This window comes from Schistocerca gregaria, chromosome 2 (genome assembly GCF_023897955.1).
Source record: "Schistocerca gregaria isolate iqSchGreg1 chromosome 2, iqSchGreg1.2, whole genome shotgun sequence".
NCBI lineage: Eukaryota > Metazoa > Arthropoda > Insecta > Orthoptera > Acrididae > Schistocerca > Schistocerca gregaria.
Window position 1 is genome coordinate 689,808,890 of NC_064921.1, and position 24,399 is coordinate 689,833,288.

General features: G+C 44.3%; 1 protein-coding gene across 5 annotated transcripts in view; it reads left to right on the forward strand.

The window, feature by feature from the left end:
• Positions 1–24,399, forward strand: part of LOC126334772 (ATP-binding cassette sub-family C member 4-like) — a 548,862-nt gene that overhangs the window by 92,080 nt on the left and 432,383 nt on the right. For 3 of the 5 annotated variants that reach the window (XM_049997358.1, XM_049997355.1, XM_049997357.1), the window contains 2 exons: positions 15,212–15,322; positions 19,664–19,783. The exons of the other annotated variants lie outside the window; for them this stretch is intronic. In XM_049997358.1, the coding sequence (XP_049853315.1) occupies positions 15,212–15,322; positions 19,664–19,783 (231 nt within the window). The remainder of the gene's footprint in view (positions 1–15,211; positions 15,323–19,663; positions 19,784–24,399) is intronic. 5 annotated transcript variants of the gene reach the window in all.

The window sequence follows — 24,399 nt, forward strand, 5'->3', positions numbered from 1 at the left end:
TTCCTCATGTGCATTGTAGTTCCTATTGCGCAATCTCTTAGGTGTTGTTTCTGCAACATTAACATGCTTATTAGTCTTCTTTCAACTGCGTCAATAGCTATCGTCATTTTAGACAGTTTCTTTGATCTAACTTCATCATTATCCTCTTGGAATCTGCAACAGAATTCAAAAGGCATAACACTGTGTACTAATACATGCAGATCTTAGAGATAAAAAAGTAAGGGTCCAGTTTAAGCTACTGAAGGGAGTCCAGTTTATGCAACTGCAGCCTCCCATTTTTTGATGCAATAAATTTTTAACACAATATCTAAATGAAATGGTTTGGTTATAAACATTAACCTCAGCTCTTACTATTCATGAACACGTGTAAATGGAAAAGACTTTTGTTATTGTTATTGTTGTTGTTGTGGTCTTCAGTCCAAAGACTGGTCTGATGAAGCTCTCCAAGTTACTGTATCCTGTGGAAGCCTCCTAATCCCCGAACAACTAGTGCAACCTACATCCTTTGAACACTGCTTACAGTATTCATTTCTTGGTTTCCCTCTATGATTTTCACTTACCTTCTTTCTCTCCAGTATTAAACTGGTGATCCCTTGATGTCTCAGAACATGTCCTAACCAATTCCTTCTTTTGGTGAAGTTGTGCCGCTAATTTCTTTTCTTTCCAGTCTTATTCAGTACCTCCTCATTAGTTACATGGTCTACCCATCTAATCGTCTGCATTTTTCTGTAGCACCACATTTCAAAAGCTTCTATTCTTATCTTGTCTGAACCGTTTATCGTCCATTTTTCACTTCCATACTAGTAGGCCACAATCCATACAAAATACCTCCAGAAATGACTTCCTAACACATAAACCGGAGAAACAGTGTTAACAAATTTCTCTTCTTCAGAAACGCTTTTCTTTCCAAAATTGCATCTTTTACCCTCTTCGACCATCATCAGTTGTTTTAGTACCCAAATAGCAATACTCTTCTATTACTTTTAGTGTCTCGTTTCCTAATCTATTTCGCTCTGGTTTACTTTGACTACATTCCGTTGGCCTTGTTTTGCTGTTGTTGACGTTTATCTTTAATCTCTTTCCAAAACACTGTCCATTCCGTTCAACTGCTCTTCCACGTCCCATGCCTTTTCTGACAAATCACTACGTCATCGGCAAACCTCAAGGTTTATATCTCTTCTCCTATAACTTTAATTCCTTCTGCTAATTTACTTTGATTTCCTTTCCTGCTTGCTCAATATACAGCTACAAAGATACTTCGCAAACACCGTACAGTGTGTGGCGGCTGGTACCCTGGAGCATTACTAGTCATTTCCTTTCCTGTTATACTCGAAAATAGACGAGGGAGAGGCGACTATCTATACCCCTCTATATGAGCCCTAATTTCTCGTATCGTATCTTCGTCCTCCTTACACGGAATGTATGTTGGCGGCAGTAGAATCGTTGTGCAGTTAGCTTCAAATGCTAGTTCTCTAGTGTTCTTCGAAAAGAACGTCGCCTTCCCTCCACGGATACCCATTTAAGTTCCTGAGGCATCACCGTACAGATTGAATAACATTAAGAATAAACCACTTCTCACTCGCTTCTCAACTTCTGCTTCCCTTTCTTGTCCGTCGACTCTTATAACTGCCATCTGGTTTATGTACAAGTTGAAAATAGCCTCTCGCTCCCTTTGTTTTACCCCACCTACTTACACAACTTCAAAGAGAATATTCCAATCAATATTGTCAAAAGTCTTTCAAAGTCTAGAAGTAGTATAAACATAGGTTTGCATTTTATTAATCTGTCTTCTAAGAGAAAACGTAGGATCAGTGTTGCTTCGACTGCCCCTGCTGTTCTTCGGAATCCAATCTAGTCTTCCAAAAGGTTTACCTCTACCAGTTTCCCATTCTTCTGTAATGAATTCGTGTTAGTATTTTACAACCAAGAGTTACTAAACTGACCGTTTGGTAATATTCACACCTGTTAGTGCTTGCGTTCTTTGGAATTGGAATTATTACATTCTTCTGGACGTCTGAGGGTATTTCGCCTGACTCATCCCCCTTACACACCATATAGGAGAGTTTTGTTATACACTCCTGTAAATTGAAATAAAAACACCGTGAATTCATTGTCCCAGGAAGGGGAAACTTTATTGACACATTCCTGGGGTCAGATACATCACATGATCACACTGACAGAACCACAGGCACATAGACACAGGCAACAGAGCATGCACAATGTCGGCACTAGTACAGTGTATATCCACCTTTCGCAGCAATGCAGGCTGCTATTCTCCCATGGAGACGATCGTAGAGATGCTGGATGTAGTCCTGTGGAACGGCTTGCCATGCCATTTCCACCTGGTGCCTCAGCTGGACCAGCGTTCGTGCCGGACGTGCAGACCGCGTGAGACGACGCTTCATCCAGTCCCAAACATGCTCAATGGGGGACAGATCCGGAGATCTTGCTGGCCAGGGTAGTTGACTTACACCTTCTAGAGCACGTTGGGTGGCACGGGATACATGCGGACGTGCATTGTCCTGCTGGAACAGCAAGTTCCCTTGCCGGTCTAGGAATGGTAGAACGATGGGTTCGGTGACGGTTTGGATGTAGCGTGCACTATTCAGTGTCCCCTCGACGATCACCAGAGGTGTACGGCCAGTGTAGGAGATCGCTCCCCACACTATGATGCCAGGTGTTGGCCCTGTGTGCCTCGGTCGTATGCAGTCCTGATTGTGGCGCTCACCTGCACGGCGCCAAACACGCATACGACCATAATTGGCACCAAGGCAGAAGCGATTCTAATCGCTGAAGACGACACGTCTCCATTCGTCCCTCCATTCACGCCTGTCGCGACACCACTGGAGGCGGGCTGCACGATGTTGGGGCGTGAGCGGAAGACGGCCTAACGGTGTGCGGGACCGTAGCCCAGCTTCATGGAGACGGTTGCGAATGGTCCTCGCCGATACCCCCAGGAGCAACAGTGTCCCTAATTTGCTGGGAAGTGGCGGTGCGGTCCCCTACGGCACTGCGTAGGATCCTACTGTCTTGACGTGCATCCGTGCATCGCTGCGGTGCGGTCCCAGGTCGACGGGCACGTGCACCTTCCGCCGGCCACTGGCGACAACATCGATGTACTGTGGAGACCTCACGCCCCACGTGTTGAGCAATTCGGCGGTACGTCCACCCGGCCTCCCGCATGCCCACTATACGCCCTCGCTCAAAGTCCGTCAACTGCACATACGGTTCACGTCCACGCTGTCGCGGCATGCTATCAGTGTTAAAGACTGCGATGGAGCTCCGTATGCCACGGCAAACTGGCTGACACCGACGGCGGCGGTGCACAAATGCTGCGCAGCTAGCGCCATTCGACGGCCAACACCGCGGTTCCTGGTGTGTCCGCTGTGCCGTGCGTGTGATCATTGCTTGTACAGCCCTCTCGCAGTGCCCGGAGCAAGTATGGTGGGTCTGACACACCGGTGTCAATGTGTTCTTTTGTCCATTTCCAGGAGTGTAGTTGGCTCTCTCAAAGCTATCAGTAATTCTGACGGAGTTAACGTCTACTCAAGGAGCCTTGTTTCGACTTAGGTCTTTCAGTGCTTTGTCAAATTCTTCTCGCAGTATAAAATTTCCTTTTTCATCTTCATCTAAGTCCTCTGTCCTTTCATCTGCCTTGTATAGACCCTCTATATTCTCCTTCCAACTTTCAGCTTCCCTTTTTTCCTTGGTACTGGTTTTCCATCTGAGCTCTTGATATTCAAACTACTGCTTCTATTCTCTCCAAAGGCTTCTTTAATTTTCCCCCTAGTGACATATGCTTCCATATTCTTGCATTTTTCCTCTAGCCTTTCCTTCTTAGCCATTTTGCACTTCCTGTCAGTGTCATTTTTTAAACTTTCCCTTGCTTCATTCGCTGCAGTTTTATATTTTCTCCATTCGTAAATTAATTCCAATATCTCCTGTGATTTCTAATAGGCCTCGTCATTTTACCTATTCCATTCTCAGCTGCCTTCACTTTTCCATCTGTCAAACCTACCCATCTGTCTTCTACTATATTCCTATTCTATGTTATAGTCAGTCGTTGCCTAATTTTCCCTCTGAATCTCTCAATAAAGTGTGGTTCTTTCAGCTTACGCAGGTTCCATCTCCTTAATTTCCTATCTTTTTGCAGTCTCTTCAATTTGAATATAAAATTAGTTACTAATAAATTGCGCTCAGGGTCCAGTTTAAAATCTGGTACCGAAATTTGTGTGTTACCATTTTACAACCACTCTGTAACCTTCCGTTGTCTGCATGTCTGTCCCACGCATGCTACCTTCTTTCACTGGAAGGCATACCTGCATATGTTTAGGAGAAGTAACGAAATATTTATGACGATGAAAAACTTTTTCCTTTGTCAAAACATGTAATTACAAACTGATAAGCAACGAACGCAGCGGGCGGCTCTTCGCTACAAATCAGTAGAAGTCTTAATTGCTACTTACATTTGGTTACACTATAGCTCAGGAGAATGCTGAGCCAAGAGACTATGGGGTCCGCTTTAGAGGGGGGGGGGGGAGTCCACCTTAGGACACTTTACTCTATAATTCCATAATTATTGTAAATGATGTAATTATCTATAACTATTATTCCAGAAAAACTCCACAAATATCCCCTCCGATATTGATAATATTTCAAACTGATGCATGCATTGGTAACTGGCTTTAAATGTTCAGAGATGTAAAACTGTGCAGTTCAGAAAATGCTAAAAATCATGAGTCCTATTATTACAATATTAGTGACCCACAAGTGAAATCAGTCAACTGATACAAATGTCTGGATTTAAAAAATTGTAGGGATTTGCAGTGGAACGATCACATAGACTCAAGAAAAAAAAACTCGCGCTGTCTATCGTAGAATACTGCTCATGTGTGTGGGTCCCGTACGAACTAAGTTTTACCCAGGATGTTGAAAGTCTTCAGCAAAGGGTGGCAAGAATGGTTACCGGTTTGTTATACTCACTGCAGAGTGCCATGAAAATGTTAGAAAGCCTATCATGTAACATTCTCTTGGCCTACAATGGAACGGTTGCTTAGGATATACCATCAGTTTTTATAAGAGACTCAGTCGATACTGAAATGGCCGTGGACACATTTCCCCTACGATCACATTTTTTCTTGTGCTTATTCGTAATTGATAGTATACGAAAAACAGTAAAACTATTCTCACGTCCTGTTAACTCTCCTGCGTAATTACTAATTAGACAACAAGACACTCTTGTGGTTTCGATGGCAAACGGAATTGCATGATAAAGCTTCATCCCAGGACCTACATTTCTTTGCCTCGTGATGACTGGTGTTGTGTGATGTCCTTAGGTTAGTTCGATTTAAGTAGTTCTCAGTTCTAGGGGACTGATGACCATAGCTGTTAAGTCCCATAGTGCTCAGAGCCATTTGAACCATTTGAACCTACTGAGTTCGCAGAAGACATTTCAATTCTTTACGGAGACGCCACTTGTATTTTGGCGATTTCCTTCACTTCGAAACTCGTCTCCATGGTATAATGTACCACTGAGATTGTGCTAGAAGTCTGCTGTTCTTGGCAACCAGAACAGTCATCGAGGTGCTGCACTGGTGAAACAATGGCGTTTAATTCAGTTATCAGTGGTTAAAATTCCCATCAGGCGGCCCAGATTTAGGTTTTCTCTGGTTTCCCTAAACCCAGTAAGGCAAATGCCAGGATGCTTATGTTCCTCATCCTACCCAGCACGATTTTTTGCTTCATCTCTAACGACCTCGTCATCGACCAAACGTTAAATCTTCCCAGTGAAGCACAAGCGTGTAGGACTTTAAGACTGTTAACTGAAATAATGTAGGCACTGCGATGTTAATTTGCTATTTGTTGCTCAGACAGTGACAAAATGCAAGTACGCTTCTCAGTCTACTTTTGCTTGATGCCGCAGTTCTACCAGGAGGGCAATGGAGCCCATCAGGTAAATAGCATGCAGGTCTGGAAATAAGGCCAGTGTTCTCTGTTTGCTTGCCGAGCGATCTCGCCCGAGATGCGGAGACATTGCCAGCAGCGATTGAGCGTATGAGTGCACCTGGCTGCAAACCGTGGTTCATTCCGGCTGTCTGTGTTCAGATGCCTTCCTCGGCTCCTAACAGACGGATAGCTGATTTTATGAAGGTAGTTAACATCGCTCATGGGGTGGAAGCAGACCTTTTTAGTATCTTTTCCAGAGCCCATCGCGGTCCTCTGGTCTGGGTTTGGAGCCGAGAGGAAGGCTTAAACCAGAGGCTCAGACGATTCTCCCGCCATCTTCAATGCAAATTTCTCGACCAACGCTACTGGGTGGAGAAATGTATGACACTTCTTAATGCGTCAGGTGTGCGCTACACGCTGGACGCTACTAGCAGGGTAGCAGATTACGTGTGACACGCACATGTGAGATTTTTGGAATAGAAAAATCCGTTCACATGCCCAAAAAGATGCGCTACCAGTCTAGACGGGGTAGCACTCGTCACAGAGAACTGGAGAAAGAAGACGGTAACATCGTATTAGGTAAATGCAGGAGCATCTATGGCAAGAACCCATGGCAAGAACCCGGAACCTGTCTCGCTGATAAAAGGTAACACTGCCCAGATAGTACTGCGAACAGAAAGCTGGATGAAGCCAGATGTCAGCAGCAATGAAGTTCGAAGTTCCGACTGGAATGTCGTATATCGCAAAGATAGGTTTAAAGCTGGTGGTGGAAGCATGTTTATAGCAATAAAAATTAACATAACATCTAGTGAGATTAGTATAGATTCAGATAAGAAATAGTTGGGGTGAAGGTAAGTGTCAAAGGTGGATCAAACTGATCATCAGATGTTTCGTAGATCCTCTGTGTCGCCAGAAATAGTGGCAGAACATCTAAGAGAAAACTTGAAAAATATATTGCGTAAGTTTCCTGGTCCTGTTATAATTTTAGGAGCAGATTTTAACTTATCAGCTATAGACTAGGAGACTAAATTGAGTATGCTAGCTAGTAGGGACAGAGAGTCGTGTGAAATTGTTTTAAGTGCTTTATCAGAAAATTACTTTGAGCATTTATCAGAGAACCGACTCGTCAAGATAATATCTTAGATCTGCTGGTGACAAATAGACACGAACTTTTCGACTAAATTTGCTTAGAACAGGTAACCAGTAATCATGAGGGCCTTACTGCATCACTAAATAGGGCTGTAGATAGGAACACAAAGGAAGTCAGGAAGACCCTTCGGTTTAGTAAGGGCGAGAAGAGGCAGATTTCAGATTACCTGACGTGTCAACACGCAAATTCATCTCCAGCACTGATGATATTGTATGGAAAAGACACATCGTGGTTCGACAACAGAGTTAAAAAATAAAATTCTATCTGCCAACTTGACAGAAAATTCTAAGAAATTTTGGTCGTATGTTAAATCAGTAAACAGATCGAAACCATCTATCTAGACACTGTGACCATAGTGGACTAAAACAGAGAATGACACAGAAAACGCCGAATTATTAAACGCATATTTCCAAAATTACTTCCACTTTTAAATAGTCGCACAAACGACAAAATGATACATATCGAAAGAAGTGAGCAAGGGATAGAAAAGCAGCTGAAATCGTTCAATGGAGGTAAGGCCACTTGACCTAACGGAATACCAATACTATTCTACACAGAGTATGCGAAAGAACTTGCTCCTCTCCCGGCAGCAGGGCGCCATTGGTGTTTCGAGGAGTGGGGTGTTCCTGATGATTGGGAAAAAAAGCACAGATCATTCCAGTTTCCAAAGAGGGCTGTTGAACAGACGCATAAAACTATAAGCCTATATCTCTGACGTCAGCCTGTTACAGAATTTCGGAAAAAGTCTTATGGTCGCGTATTATGACATTTATGGAAACTGAAAGTGTCCTTTATAGGAATCAACATGGTTTCATAAAACAACGACCGTGTGAGACCCAGCTCTCTCTGTTCATCCATGAAACCTAGAAGCAGTAGATAACAGGCGTGCTTGTAAATGCCATGTTCCTCACCTTCCGAAAGGCGTTCAATACCATGTTCACACTGTCGCCTGGTAAACAAAATACGAGCGTACCGAATATCAGCCCAACGGTATGGTTGGACTGAAGAATTTCTACCACACCGAATGGTGCATGTCATTTTGAACGGAGAGAAGTGTTCAGACGAAAAAGTAACTTGGAGCTTGTCCCCAGGAAGTGGTATAGGTTCGTTACTTTTCACACCATACATAAGTGACCGATTTCGTAAATGTTGTGTACGACTTCGTACACTATGGTAAGGAGAGTTGAGTTACAGACTGATGTGGCAAATGTTGTCATAGGAAAGCTGGATAGGAGCAGAAATGATTAGCGAATATGTTAACACAATAACAGAAGAGTTTCTTATTTTGCATTTGATGTGCACGAGCTGTAGGCGTGGCTCAGCGGGCATGCTCCATTGGGTCCGCCGTATCCCGCACGACAGCTATCGGCGTTTGACAAAAACTTGCAGATCTGTTGCCAATTTTATGACACTCGTGGGTGTTATTGGAACGTGATATCACAGGAAATTCCATAAGGCTTTTCGTGAAGGATGCTTTTTACACAGGGGAGTTCCAACGCAAGAGAATTATAGCGGAATGCAGGAAGACTTGAAGAGGTTTGACACTTGGTGCAGGGAGTGGCAGTTGACCCTCGACATAAACAAATGTTACATATTGCGAATTCATTCATAGAAAGACCCTTTATTGTATGATTACACGATTGCAGAACAACTACTGGAAGTAGTCACTTCCATAAAATACATAGGAGTACGCGTCCAGAGCGATTTGGAATGGAACGACCACATAAAATTAATTGCAGATAAGGCAAATGTCAGGCTGAGATTCATAGGAAGAATAAAAAAATGGTTCAAATGGCTCTGAGCACTATGGGACTTAACTTCTGAGGTCATCAGTCCCCTAGAACTTAGAACTACTTAAACCGAACTAACCTAAGGACATCACAAACAATCATGCCCGAGACAGGATTCGAACCTGCGACCGTAGCGGTCGCGCGGTTCCAGACTGTAGCGCCTAGAACCTCTCGGCCACTCTGGCGGCTAGGAAGAATCCTCAGGAAATGTAGTCCATTAACAAAGATATCGTTATAGGTTCATGTAGGAAGCGCGAAAGCATCATGAAGATGTTGTAAACTCCAGCGGCAGACGCCGCAAGAGAGTCGTTCTGCATCATGGTGCGGTCTACTGTTAAAATTCCGGGAGTGTACGTCCCTAAAGGAGGCAACGAGTACTTTGCTTCTTCATACATATATCTCGCGAAAAGACCATGAAAATAAAATCAGAGCGATTCGAACTCAAACAGCTTACAAGCAATCATTCTTCCTGCGAAGCATACGCGATTGGAACAGGTAAAGGGAGAAGTTGCAGTGGTACATAGTGTACCCTCCGCCACATACCGTAACGCTGCTTACGGTGTGTAGATGTAGATGTACCAGACAAGAGAGAAGAGAGTAAACTTCTTCTTTCGTTCATGACAGGTGAAAATGACTTGACTCAAGTGAGCGTCAAACACATCGTTAGAAAGATGAAAGAAAGAAAAAAAGAGAGAAACAACGCTTTATTGAAACATGAAATCAATCGGGTTGCGTTGTGGATAAGTGACGGGATATGTATTGCACAGTACAGATTATGTGCCACAGCGAAGGGTAAATGATAATGGTAAAATGTTGGCTGTAAAGAGAATTAACAAATTGAGCGATGCACGACATCTCTTCTGGAGTTTATAAAGGAGACCAAAGAGGAGCGTGGGCTCAGTCAGTCGACAGCCGAGTACCTGTTCAGTGCATGCTGCAATCAGCAGACCGTACGAGGCCGTTATTTCAAATCGGCTATCTTTGCCTAGAGAATACACTATTGGCCATTAAAATTGCTACACCTAGAAGAAATGCAGATGATAAACGGGTATTCATTGGACAAATATATTATACCAGAACTGACATGTGATTACATTTTCCGCAATTTGGGCTCATACATCCTGAGAAATTAGCACCCAGAACAACCACTTCTGGCCGTAATAACGGCCTCGATATGCCTGGGCATTGAGTCAAACAGAGCTTGGATGGCGTGTACAGGTACAGCTTCCCATGAAGCTTCAACACAATACCACAGTTCATCGAGAGTAGTGACTGGCGTATCGTGACGAGCCAGTTGCTCGGCCACCATTGACCAGACTTTTCAGTTGGTGAGAGATCTGGAGAATGTGCTGGCCAGGGCAGTTGTCGTACATTTTCTGTATCCAGAAAGGCCAGCACAGGACATGCAACACGCGGTCGTGCATTATTCTGCTGAAATGTAGGGTTTCGCAGGGATCGAATGGAGGGTAGAGCCACGGATCGCAACACATCTGAAATATAACTTCCACTGTTTAAAGTACCGTCAATGCGAACAAGAGGTGACCGAGACGTGTAAACAATGGCACCCCATACCATCACGCTGGATGATTCCGCAGTATGGCGATGACAAATACACGCATCCAATGTGCGTTCACCGCGATGTCACCAAACACGGATGCGACCATCATGATGCTGTAAACAGGACCTAGATTCATCTGAAAAAATGACGTTTTGCCATTCGTGCACCCAGGTTCGTCGTTGAGTACACCATCTCAGGCGCTCCTGTCTATGACTCAGCGTCAAGGGTAACCGCAGCCATGGCCTCCGAGCTGATAGTCCATGCTGTTGCAAACGTGGTCCAACTGTTCGTGGAGATGGTTGTTGTCTTGCAACCGTCCCCATCTGTTGACTCAGGGTTCGAGACGTGGCTGCACGATCCGTAACAGCCATGCGGGTAAGATGCCTGTCATCTCGATTGCTAGTGATACGAGGCCGTTGGGATCCAGCACGACGTTCCGTATTACCCTCCTGAACCCATCGATTCCATATTCTGCTAACAGTCATTGGATCTCGACCAACGCGAGCAGCAATGTCGCGATACGATAAACCGCAATCGCGATAGGCTACAATCCGACCTTTATCAAAGTCGGAAACGTGATGGTATGCATTTCTGCTCCCTACACGAGGCATCACAACAACGTTTCACCAGACAACGCCGGTCAACTGCTGTTTGTGTATGAGAAATGTGTTGGAAACTTTCCCTACGTCAGCACGTTTTATGTGTCGCCACCGGTGCCAACCTTGTGTGAATGCTCTAAAAAGCTAATCATTTGCATATCACAACATCTTCCCGTCGGTTAAATTTCGCGTCTGTAGCACGTCATCTTCGTGGTGTAGCAATTTTAATGGCCAGTAGTGTATATCTCTCATTTCGTTTCATAATGATTTCAGATGGGATAGTAGATAACTGCTGAACGACCATCGACTGCACAATCCTGACTCAAGAGTCTCTTTTGTTATCGATCTGCTACTTAAAACGCTAATTGAAACAGTAGCAGCCAAACAACATAGCAGAGGCGATAAAGATGAAATGATTGGTAAACGATTGACTGCTCATCGAAAGAGCTCTTCCTATGGCTTTTAACCGAATGTGCCTGCTTCTGCACAACATGAAGTGTGGCGGTACCAGTCATATCATTACGATTTAATGCGTGACATAGTACTTATTTAAAAATGGTCGAGAAACCTGTTAGGAGCAGTGACCGCTTTGTTCAGTATGTGGGAACCTGACATGCTCTGCATTGCTCGCGCGAAGCCCACTTGATATTCGTACGACGTAGGTACAGCGTGTATCACCTTGTACATCGGTACCAGTTTACAAAAGCACACATCTACGTTACGCGAGAAGCTCTACGTCACGTTTACAGGTGGCACTATGCCAAGTAGTCGTCAGCGTGTTGACAAGATACTGCCGTTGCAAGGCGCGCTGGAAGAACCAAGCATACGATAACAGACCATCTTAATTGCGAATCCTTCATGAATTCCTCTATGTTTGGTCATTCGTTTTCGTGGCTGTTACCCATGACCTTCAGAGTTCTTGAGCATTGGTACAACGTCGTTATTGTAGGTCCTTGTGATCTGAAGTTCAAAACATATTGACGAAGTCTCCTTTCAGGAACTGACTACACATTGTGGCATCCTGATGTACTTAAACTAGTTGGCGTACACTATTTCCAGCGTTCATCGCCCTAGATGTGAAGACGAAAGGGTGGTGGAGTGGTGGTGCCTTGTTTGGCTGGCTCTAAACACTATGGGACATAACATCTGAGGTCATCAGTCCCCTAGAACTTAGAATTACTTAAACCTAACTAACCTAAGGACATCACACGCATCCATACCCGAGGCAGGATTCGAACCTGCGACCGCAGCAGCCGCGTGGTTCCAGACTGAAGCGCCTAGAACCGCTCGTCCACCGCGCCCGGCGGTGCCTTGTTTGTTTTTATGTCTGGACAGCCCGGTAAGGTCTTCGTAGCACTGACAGTTGGTAGCCGTTGCCACCAGTAGTTGAAAGCCACCGTTACGGTACAAATGGCCGCTAAGCAGTTTCGACTGTCTCTACGTCGCAATGTACAGAGGTCATGAATGGAGGTCTCAGGTAGAAGGCCTACATACAACAGGAGATGCTACTAGAATTGCGCGGTACCATTACCCAATAGTTTTTTTCCCATCTTTTCTCAAGATTGCGTCAGAATAGTTATCGCAGGCTATGACTGTACAGTTATCAAGTGTCGTAATCACCACTGAGAACATCCGGCTACAGTCGACGTCACAAATTGTGATTACAGCAGATAAGCAGAAGACTGATTAAGAGGTGCTGACTAATTTCTTTCTACACCTATATATCTCCAAAATTCTCCTTTCACTTGACTGCACCTCTTACAATATATTGCCGTCTTCAAACATAAGAGACGCTGGAATATTGGAGGGACACGGATTTCACATTCTAATTCGATGGGAGCTCCTCATCTAGCGACCTCGCTGGGACGTTAGACTATGCTCCGAAAAGAATCGAAATTACACTTTCTCATCTGTTCAAATGGTTCAAATGGTTCTGAGCACTATGGGACTTAACATCTGAGGTCATCAGTCCCCTAGAACTTACACACATCCATGCCCGAAGCAGGATTCGAACCTGCGACCGTAGTGGTCGCACGGTTCCAGACTGAAGCCCCTAGAACCGCTCGGCTTCTCATCTGTAATAATATTAAAACAAATATATTATTTTAGGGACAACAAGCGTCTCTTAAAAACATTCAAGAAATCTTGAAAAGAGGTATACAGTGTGATGCGACACTTGTTGAAGCCTCGCTATAAGGTTTACTAAAGTAGGCGATAAATGCGTTGAGTGCAAAAGCAAAATTGTTTGTCTAGCGTTGTTGGTAGTCAACTGCCACGAAATTGCCCAATATCAGAACATATTCTGGGCTCAAAAGTAATGATGAATCTCCAAACTCCTCCGTGGATTCAAAAAAGATCCTCTATGGGAAATGCAACCTAGTACCTTTCTCTCATCATATCCTGAAAGTCACGGATAAAGTCAAGAAGATGGATGCAGCATTTCTTCACTTCCAGAAAGTTTCTGACTCGATATCACAGCAACGATTATTAACGAAAGTATGATGGTACGAAACTAAGTTTGTAGCTGCACTGAGGATTTCTTGGCAGTGAGGGCGTAACACGTTATTTTCGATGGAGAATCTTAGGTAGATGTAGTGGTAAGCCACAGGGAAACGTGTTAGAGCTCTTGAAAGTCATGTTACATGTTAAAAGTCAGGCAAGCAAGATAAATAGTAACTTCAGACTTTTTACAGATCATGTGCCATCTATAACGAAGCACTGTCTGAAAAACTCTCTGTTGATAATATTCAGTAAGTTACTGATAAGATTGGAGCAAGGAGTAGCAACTTGTTTAAATTTTCAGAAACTTAAAATTTGGTACTTAAAAAGACGCTACAATATTAGTGAGTCATAACTGGAATCAGTCAACTCATACAAATACATGGGTGCAGTAATATGTGGAGCAAAGAAATGGAGTGGTGAAATAGGTAAAATAGGCAGCAGACTTCGGTTTTTTTGGTGGGATAGTGAGTAAGTGCAGTCAGTCTAGCAATGACACTGCTTACAAAACACTCGTGTGCAGCACATCATAGTGTATTAAAGAAATTTGAGGTATCCATGCCAAATAGGACTTATAGAAGATATTGCATGTAGGCAAAGAACAGTACGAAAGGTCAAAGGTTTGTTTGACGGACGGGAGAGAGTAAAGAAAAGACTGAAAAATCTAAACTGGCAGACACCTGAATTATCCTGCGAAGCCTATTAACAAATTTTTAAGAACCAGTATTCAGTGAATAGCCTAGGCATACAGTATCGTCTCCTATACGTTATCGCTCCCATAGGGACAGCGAATACATCATCAACAGTGCGCACACGAGCACTTCGTCAGTCTTCGCTACATACGGAAATGGAACTTGGGTGCAAATGGCTCTGATCACTGTGGGACTTAACTTCTGAGGTCATCAGTCCCCTAGAACTTAAAAGTACTTAAAGCTAACTAACCTAAGGACACCACGCACATCCATGCCCGAGGCAGGATTCGAACCTGCGCCCGTAGCGGTCGCGCAGTTCCAGACTGTAGCGCCTAGAACCGCGCGGCCACTCGAGCAAGCGAAACGGAACTGCTTTAAACCCTAGTAAGTGTTGCAATGCGGAGCGTCCTCTGCCACCCACTTCACACAGTTTTTCAAAGTATGGATGTGGATGTAAAACCAGAAAGCAGGTGATTTAATTGTGTGGGAGCAGGACTTTGGCGGCAACCTAGATCCTCCCACTTACATGACCATCTGCCATTCTTTGCGAGAAGTTTTGGTACAAAACGAAAATATTCGATACATCGAACCGTTTATGGAGCTTAATGAACTATTTAACGACAAACATACACAAACACACACACATGCATACACACAAGAGACACTCTTTTAGCCGGCCGGAGTGGCCGAGCGGTTCTAGGCGCTTCAGTCTGGAACCGCGTGACTGCTACGGTCGCAGGTGCGAATCCTGCCCCGGGCTTGGATGTGTGTGATGTCCTTAGGTTAGTTAGGTTTAAGTAGTTCTAAGTTCTAGGGGACTGATGACCACAGAAGTTAAGTCCCATAGTGCTCAGAGCCATTTGAACCTCTTTTATTTTCACTATGGAAGAATTCTTTTGCGGCTGATGGTTTCTTGATGCGAAAGAGATTGCACGTTGGAATTATGGAACTCACATACATGCTTGTATCTGTTTCAGATACACTCTGCCGCTTTTCAGAGAGGGTTACTCGAAGGATCTGACCGTGGACGATCTCTTCGAACCCCTTGACGACGATACATCTGCCCGTCTGGGAGACCAACTTGAAAAGTAAGTGATGTTATATATAGCTATATCATGACTTTCTTGTTATGTCTTTACGATCTATGGCTTAACTGTAACGTAACGTACATGAAAAGAAACAGAAAAAAGGATAAACGACAGCACACGTGATACCAGCTCTTATTCGTGATTGTAAACAAAGTGATCAAAGGAATATCAAGAAACAACCTACCACATGATGTCCCGCCCAGGATTCGCATAAGCGCACCGCACCGGGTAGAATCTGCCCCCCCCCCCCTCGCCAGAATGAACGACGAGGGTCGGAGTGGTTTTTAGTCGGTTTCCCACAGCTTACTACGTATATAGTAGACTAGTGCCCACGTTCGCCTCAATTCGACAATTTGCAAAAATTTTGACGACTTTCTCAAGCTTTCAAATGAGATAACACTAGATGCTGACAGATAGGATACTAAGATTCTGGTCCCGGTGGACGGGGGATGGAAGGTTGTCAAATTAACGTAGCGACCCTGTGAGATACGGAGTAAGGCCAGAACGAAGAACTCTGCCACATGATATGGATGATTGTGTATTTCTGAATACAGGGTGATTTTTTCCACCGTGTAAAATCTCTAGGGACTGATCGACGAGAGTATACGGAACAAAAAAGGTCTAGTGAGCTTCTGTCCGGAAATGCATGGTTTCCATGTTAGAGACCTTTTTATTCAATCATACTTTGTTATCAAACAGAGACTGTGGTCTAATACCCACTTATCACATAGTCACGGTTAAGTATGCATGGTTCCTCCTGGACGGCGGTACTGCTCTTCATTTCTCTTGCTGAGTGACCTTGTAGTGGATATGATACAGTGTTGTAGACAACGTTTCTGTATTCTAATCGAGAGCTTGCAGACATGGTGTTTACTAACGGAAAGGCAAATGGCAATGGGCAGCGGATAGCAAGGTTGTATCATGAGACCTATCCCCACTGACAGCAACCACAGCATCCAATGTTTGCAACAGTGTTTCACCGTTTGCGAAAGGGCCGCTTCACGAAGCAGGAAATCATGAAGGACGTACCCGAAATGTAGGGACACTAGACTCGGAGGAAAGTGTGATTAACACTGTGGAAGGCGACCGCCGTGTCAGTAGCAGGCATTAGGCCCGCCAGTACAGGTAAGCCAGACGAGCATGTGGACCATTCTCCATGACAATTGTTGCTACCCTTATCGCTTACAGCGTGTGCGGGGTTTACTAGAGACAGATTTTCCACATCGGGAGCAGTTCTGTGCCAGGCAACAGCGATTCCGGGATTTGTGTCATCCATGCTATTCACAGATGAGGTCACCTTTAAGCGGAGTGGTATCTTCGTCTTTCATAGCAGCCATCTGTGGGATAGAATGCAGACCCCCATGTTACAGTCTCAGCGAATCATCAGTATCGCTGCAACCGTAATGTGTGGACTGGCATAATTGGCGACCGTCTTTCGGGACCCTTCTTCCTTCCACGTCGCCTAACAGGCCGGAACTACCGCGGCGTTTCTTGGGGGGGGGATGACTTCGTTTCCCCTGCTGGAAGAAGTGCCACTGATGATTTGAAGGTTTATGTGGCTGTTACATGATGGCGCTCCAGCTCACTTCGCCGTTATCGTCCAGACGCAACTCAATCGTGGCTTCCCCGGGCGACAGATCGGACGAGGGGTCCAGTAGCACGGCCTGCTCGTTCACCGGATCTCAGTCAGTGCAATTTCTGGTTATAGGGACATCTCAAAAGTGTCGTGTATGAAGAGCCTATTCTGGACGTGGACACACCCTTTGATACTGTTCGGATGCAGCTTGGCCGATGTGAACGTGTGAAACGGAACATATTACGGTTCGTACACGCTGAGATACATGGAAACCATTTTCAGCACATAGGCTGGCTGTGGCTGCATGGTACAGTGCGTGTTAGACGACAGTCTCTGTAACAATGTATGACGGAGTTAATGGTCTCTAGGATGGAAACGATGCATTCCTGGACATAAGTTCATTAGATACTCTTTCTTCCGCATCATCTCATCGCTCAATTCGTAGAGTTTCTACACGGTGGGAAAAATTACTCTGTATTCAGATACACTGTGGTGACGAAAATAATGGGATACCTCCTAATATCGTATTGCACCTACTTTTTCCCGACATACTGCAGCGGCACGGCGTGCCATGGACTCAACAGATCCATCCACTCCCTTCATAGCTGTACGTAACTGCGAAATTGTTGCCGGTGTAGTATTTTGTGCACGAACTGACCTCTCGCTTATGTCCCATAAAAGTTGGATGGAATTCAAGTCGGGCGATTCAGGTAGCCAGATCATTCGCTCGAATGGTCCAGAATGTTCTTCAGATAAAGCCCGAAACTTGGTATTCCCAGCACACTCTTGACACTCTGAATCTCGGAATACTGAATTCTCCAACGATTTTATAAATGGACTGTCCCAGCCGTCTAGCTCTAACTACTATTCTGCGTCCAGAGCCTGCTAATTCCCGTCGTCCGACCTTCGATGACGGCAGAAACCTTTCCACATAAATCGCCTCAGGACAAATGCCAGCTCCGGGCCCATAAACCACCGGTGTGACTTAAGCGTAGACTCCTGGTGCCACATACCTACCAAGAACTTTTTATATCCATGCCACGCAGAATCTCTGCTATATTGCATTCCCAAGTTGGAGCAACACGTTACCAAACAGGTGGGAAACACGGCCCCTGGAGTAGACGACATTCCGTAAGAAACACAGATACCCTTGGGAGAGACAGCCATGACAAAGCTGTTCACCCTGGTGTGTAACGTGTATAAGAAAGTTGAAGTACTTTCAGATTTCAAGAAGAAGGTAATAAATCTAATTACAAAGTAAGCAGGTGCTCACACAGGTGTGAATATTAGCGAACTCTCAGTTTAATAACTCATTGTTGCAATATATTGACACTATTTATTTGCAGAAAAATAGAAAAGCACGTAGAAGCCGACATCGGGGAAGATTAGTTTCGATTCCGAAGAAATGTAGGAACATGCAAGGAAATACTGACCCTACGAAACATATTAGAAGATAGGTTAAGATAACGCAGACCGACGTTCGCAGCATTTATAACCTGAAAGGAAGTTTCGACAATGTTGAGTGGAACACACTTTTTGATATTCTCAGTGTATCAGAGGTAATATACAGGGAACAAATGCTTAAATACAACTTGCAGACAAAACTGACGGCAGTTGTGTGAGTTGAAAGGCATGGAACGGAACCAGTGGTTGAGAAGGAGGTAAGACAGGGTTGTAGCCTGTCCCTGACGTTAACCAACCTGCTGATTCAGCAAGCAGCAAAGAAAAGCAAAAAAATTTTTTGAAAAGGAATTAAAGTTCATGGTGAAGAAATAGAATCTTTGAGATTTGTCGAAGAGATTGCACTTCTTTCAGAGACAGCAACGGGAACTTGGAAGAGCAGCTGAAAGTGGACTGTGTCTTGAAAGGAGGATCTAAGATGGGCATCAACAAGAGCAAAACAAGGGTAATGGAATGTGGTCGATTTAAGTCTGGGATGCTGAGTGAAATAGATTATAGAATAAGACACTGAAAGTTCTAAATGACTTGTGTTATTTGAGCAGTGAAATAACTGATGATGGCCGAAGCAAAGAGTATATATAATGCAGACTGAAAATGGAAATAAATATGTTTCCGAAAAACTTTAACGTTGAATGTAAGTATTTTCTGAAGATATTTGTATGGAGTGTAGCCTTATGTGGAAGTGGAATGTAATACTACAGAAGAATGCTGAACTCTAAATGGGTAGATCGCGTAACTAATGGGGAAGTACTGAATAGAATTAGAGAGTAAAGAAATTTCATGGTGTAACTTGACTAAAAGAAGGGATTGGCTGATAGGATTCATTCTGAAACATCAAGGGACCATCAGTTCAGTACTGGAGAAAAGTGGGTGGGGGGTAAAAATTTCAGTGGGAGACCAAGAGAGTAATTCAGCTGCAGTTTCAAATGGATGTTGATTGTAGTACTTATTCACAGACGAATAGGCTTGCAAAGAACAGAATAGCGTGGAGACCTGCAAGAACCAGTCTTTGGACTGAAGACCACAACAAAGACAATATAACATCAGTTATCCAACCATATAAGTTCTTTATAGAATGTTTTCATACTTGATGACTATAGACCGTTAGACCTACTCATCTGATGTTTACTCTTGCACTTGTCACTACAAAACCATCTGCTGCATGAATGTCTATCTCCATATGAAAAATTCATCTACGTCCAAACTACAAACAGCGAAACTAAAAACTCCCACACGATATGATTGCAGATTACAAAGAAGTTGTGTGTCTGATCTGGTTATAATATCTGAAATTTCTGTTACAGGCAATGGGAGAAACAACTCAAGAGGAAGAAACCAAGCCTCATAAATGCAATGGCAAGGACCTTCGGCTTGGATTGCATCAGACTGGGATGTCTTGTATTTCTTTACGATGTAGTCTTGAGGTATGTTAAGGATGCATATACTGGATGTTACTATCTATTCATATACAACTAAGCTTAAGTTACGGGCAAGTGCGGTACATGTACCAGACGCTTTCTGCATTTGGTTATCAATAATTGAAAAACACATCCAGCAGCTCTACTGGCCACGTTTGGACTGACGTACTTCTTCCATTATACGAGTGTATATACACTGAAGAGCCAAAGAAACGGGTACACCTGCCTAATATCGTGCAGTGCCCCCGCGAGCACGCGAAAGTGCCGTAACACGACCTGGCATGGACTCGACTAATGTCTGAAGTAGTGCTGGAGGGAACTGGCACTATGAATCCAGCAGGGCTGTCTATAAATCCGTAAGAGAACGATGGGGTTGAGATCTCTTCTGAGCAGTACATTGTAAGGCATCCCAGATACGCTCAACAGTGTTCATGTCTGGCGAGTTTGGTGGTCAGCGGAAGTTTGTAAACTCATAAGAGTGTTCCTGGAGCCACTCTGTAGCAATTCTGGACGTGTGGGTTGTCGCATTGTCCTTCTGAAATTGCCCAAGTCAGTCGGAATGCACAATGGACATGAATGGATGCAGGTGATCAGACAGGATGCTTACATAGGTGCCACCTGTCAGAGTCGTATCTAGACGTATCAGGGGTCCAGTATCATTCTAACTGCACACGTCCCACACCATTACAGAGCCTCCACCAGCTTGACCTGGTGACATGCAGGGTCCATGGGTTAATGAGTTTGTCTTCATACCCGTACACGTCGATCCACTCGATACAATTTGAAAGAGACTCGTCCGACCGAACAACATGTTTTCAGTCATCAACAGTCCAATGTCGGTGTTGACGAGCCCAGGCGAGGCGTAAAGCTTTGGATCATGCAGTCATCAAGGATACATGAGTGGACCTTCGGCTCCAAAGACCCATATCGATGATGTTCCGTTGAATGGTTTGCTCGCTGACACTTGTTGATGGCCCAGCAGTGAAATCTACAACAATTTGCGGAAGGGTTGCACTTCTGTCACGTTGAACGATTTTCTTCAGTCGTCGTTGGTCCCATTTTTGCAGGATCTTTTCCCGGCCACAGCGATGTCGAAGATTTGATGCTTTACCGGATTCCTGATATTCACGGTACACTCGTGAAATGGTCGTACGGGGAACTCCCCATTTCATCTTTACCTCGGAGATGCTGTGTTCCATCGCTTGTGGGCCGTCTATAACACCAAGTTCAAACTCATTTAAATCTTGACAACCTGCCATGGTAGCCACAGTAACCCATCCAACAAATGCACCAGACACTTGTTGTTTTATTGAGGTGTTGCCAACCGCCGCGCCGTATTCTGCCTGTTTACGTATCTCCGTATTTAAATACGCGTACATGGACCAGTTTCTTTGGCGCTTCAGTGTAGATAAGGGTGGCATATTGATAGTGAACGGGCCAAATATATCACGAAATAATCATCAAACGAAAAAATTTCAAAGAACGAAACTCGTCCAGCTTGAAAGGCGAAACCAGATGACGCTATGGTTGGCCCGCTAGTTGGCACTATGGTTGGCCCGCTAGATGGCGCTGCCATAGGTCAAACGGATATGAAGTGCGTTTTTTAAACAGGAACCACCATTTTTTATTACATATTCGTGTAGTACGTAAAGAAAAATGAATGTTTTACTTGGACCACTTTTTTCGCTTTGTGATAGATGGCGCCGTAATAGTCACAAACGACTAAGTACGTGGTATCACATAACATTCCGCCAGTGCGGACGGTTTTTGCTTCGTGATACATTACCCGTGTTAAAATGGACCGTTTATCAATTGCGTAAAACGTCGATATCGTGTTGATGTATGGCTATTGTGATAAAAATGCCCAACGGGCGTGCGCTATGTATGCTGCTAGGTATCCTGGACGACTTCATCCAAGTGTCCGGCCGTTCGCCGGATAGTTACGTTATTTAAGGAAGCAGAAAGTTTTCAGCCACTTGTGAAACTTCAACCACGACCTGAAACAAATGATGATGCCCAAGAAGGTGTTTTAGCTGCTGTCGCGGCTAATCCGCACATCAGTAGCAGACAAATTGCGCGAGAATCGGGAATCTCAAAAACGCCGGTGTTGAGAATGCTACATCAGCATCGATTGAAACCGTACCATATTTCTATACACCAGAAATTGCAATGAGACGACTTTGAACGTCGTGTACAGTTCTGCCACTGGGCACAAGAGAAATTACGGGATGATAACAGATTTTTTCACGCGTTCTATTTAGCGACGAAGCATCATTCACCAACAGCGGTAACTTAAACCTGCATAATATGCACTGTTGGGCAACGGAAAATACACGATGGCTGCGACAAGTGGAACATCAATGACCTTGGCGGGTTAATGTATGGTGCGGCATTATGGGAGGAAGGATAATTGGCCCCCATTTTATCGATAGCAATCTAAATGGTGCAATGTATGCAGATTTCCTACGTAATGTTCTACCGATGTTACTATAAGATGTTTCACTGCATGACAGAATGACGATGTACTTTCAACATTATGGATGTCCGGCACATAGCTCGCATGCGGTTGATGCGGTACTGAGTATCATATTTCATGACCGGTGGATTTGGTCGTCAAAGCACCATACCATGGCCCGCACGTTCACTGGATCTGACGTCCCCGGATTTCTTTCTGTGGGGAAAGTTGAAGGATATTTGCTATCGTGATCCACCGACAACGCCTGACATCATGCATCAGCGCATTGTCAATGCATGTGTGAACATTACGGAAGGCGAACTGCTCGCTGCTGAGAGGAATTGTCGTTACACGTATTGCCAAATGTATTGAGGTTGACGGACATCATTTTGAGCATTTATTACATTAATGTGGTATTTACAGGTAATCACGCTGTAACAACATGCGCTCTCAGGAATGATAAGTTCACAAAGGTACATGTATCACATTGGAACAACCGAAATAAAATGTTCAAACGTACCTACGTTCTGTATTTTAATTTAGAAAACCTACTTGTTACCAACTGTTCGTCTAAAATTTTGAGCCATATGTTTGTGACTATTACAGCGCCATCCGTCAAAAAGCGAAAAAAGTGGTCCAAGTAAACATTCATATTTCTTTACGTACTACACGAATATGTAATAAAAAATAGGAGTTCCTATTTAAGAAAACGCAGTTGATATCCGTTTGACCTATGGCAGCGCCATTTAGCGGACCAACCATAGCGCCATCTGGTTTCACCCTTCAAGCTAGACAAGTTTCGTTCCTTGTAGTTTTTTTGTATGACTCTTATTTCGAGAGGTATTTGGCCCGGTCACAATCAATGGACCACCCTGTATGTATCCCGCTGCAGCTCACAGAAGTGGTCCCCCTCAATTTACATATAATACTTCACTCACGTTCGTTGCTATAACGTATCGTGCGTTTCTGTCATTTATCAGACACAATTATATTCCCATGTACACTGCTCAAAAGAATTAGGAGAACTTCAGGTATGTTAAATCATTTTTGACACGTATGGTACCTGTGGTTTTATTTCGTAGTCTGATTCCTTCTCTTTCAATATGTATGCAACAACTAAAGTCATTCGCCATCTATCGGCTATATTATGCATTACGGTATCAAGTGACCCCTTAGAAGAAAGGAAGTAGCGGTGTCCTAGTGTTTTGTAGTGAGTTACACAGACAGTAGTTGTCATATGTGGACGTTGTGTTCCACCACGCAAATGCAATGCGATGTCTTAATGAAGTGCACGTTGTAAGGGCAGTCCGTTTTATCCAAGGAGATACACTTTCCGTCGTGTTGGCGTAAATACCAATATCTCTTGATCTGCCATCCGTAGGTTGTGGACACGCTACAGGGAGACAGGCCAGCACAGGAAGCGAGTTGGATAAGGTCGCCGACGCATTACAACCACATGTTAAGACCAGTATCTGGTCATCTATGCGTTGCGGCATCGAACGGCTACAATAAATAAATAAATAAATAAATAAAATTAATAAAAGGTATGGCACTCAACATCTTAGGTCATCAGTCCCCTAGAACTCAGAACTACTTAAACCTAACTAATCTTATGACATCACACATATACACGCCCGAGGCGGGATTCGGACCTGCGACCGTAGCGGTCGCGCGGTTCCAGACTGAAGGGCCTAGAACCGCTCGGCCACACCGGCCGGCGAACGGCTACCGCCAGAGCACTACAAGACGATCTCAGAAGGGCCATGGAGTTGCTGTGTCCGACTGGATTGTAAGGAACAGGTCACGAGAAAGGACTTTAAGACCCAGACGTCCTTTTCGAGTGAACCGCTTGACACGACATCATCTCGGAGCTCGCCTTCAGTTCTGCTGTTGCCATATCAACTGGCAACTTCAACCCTGGTGAAACGTGTAATTGACAGACGAGTCCACATTTCGTCTCATGCAAGTTGATGGTCGTATTGGTGTGCGGAGACGCCGTGGGGAGCTCTGCCTACCGAACTTTGCCCAGGAAATCGACAGATTCGGCCTAGGTTGTGTGATGGTGTGGGGAGGCGCAATTTTTGACAGCCATATTAATCTCGCTGTTACCCATGGTCGCATTACCTTCGGGCAGTACATCGAACAGGTATTCCTTCTCACGCACGGC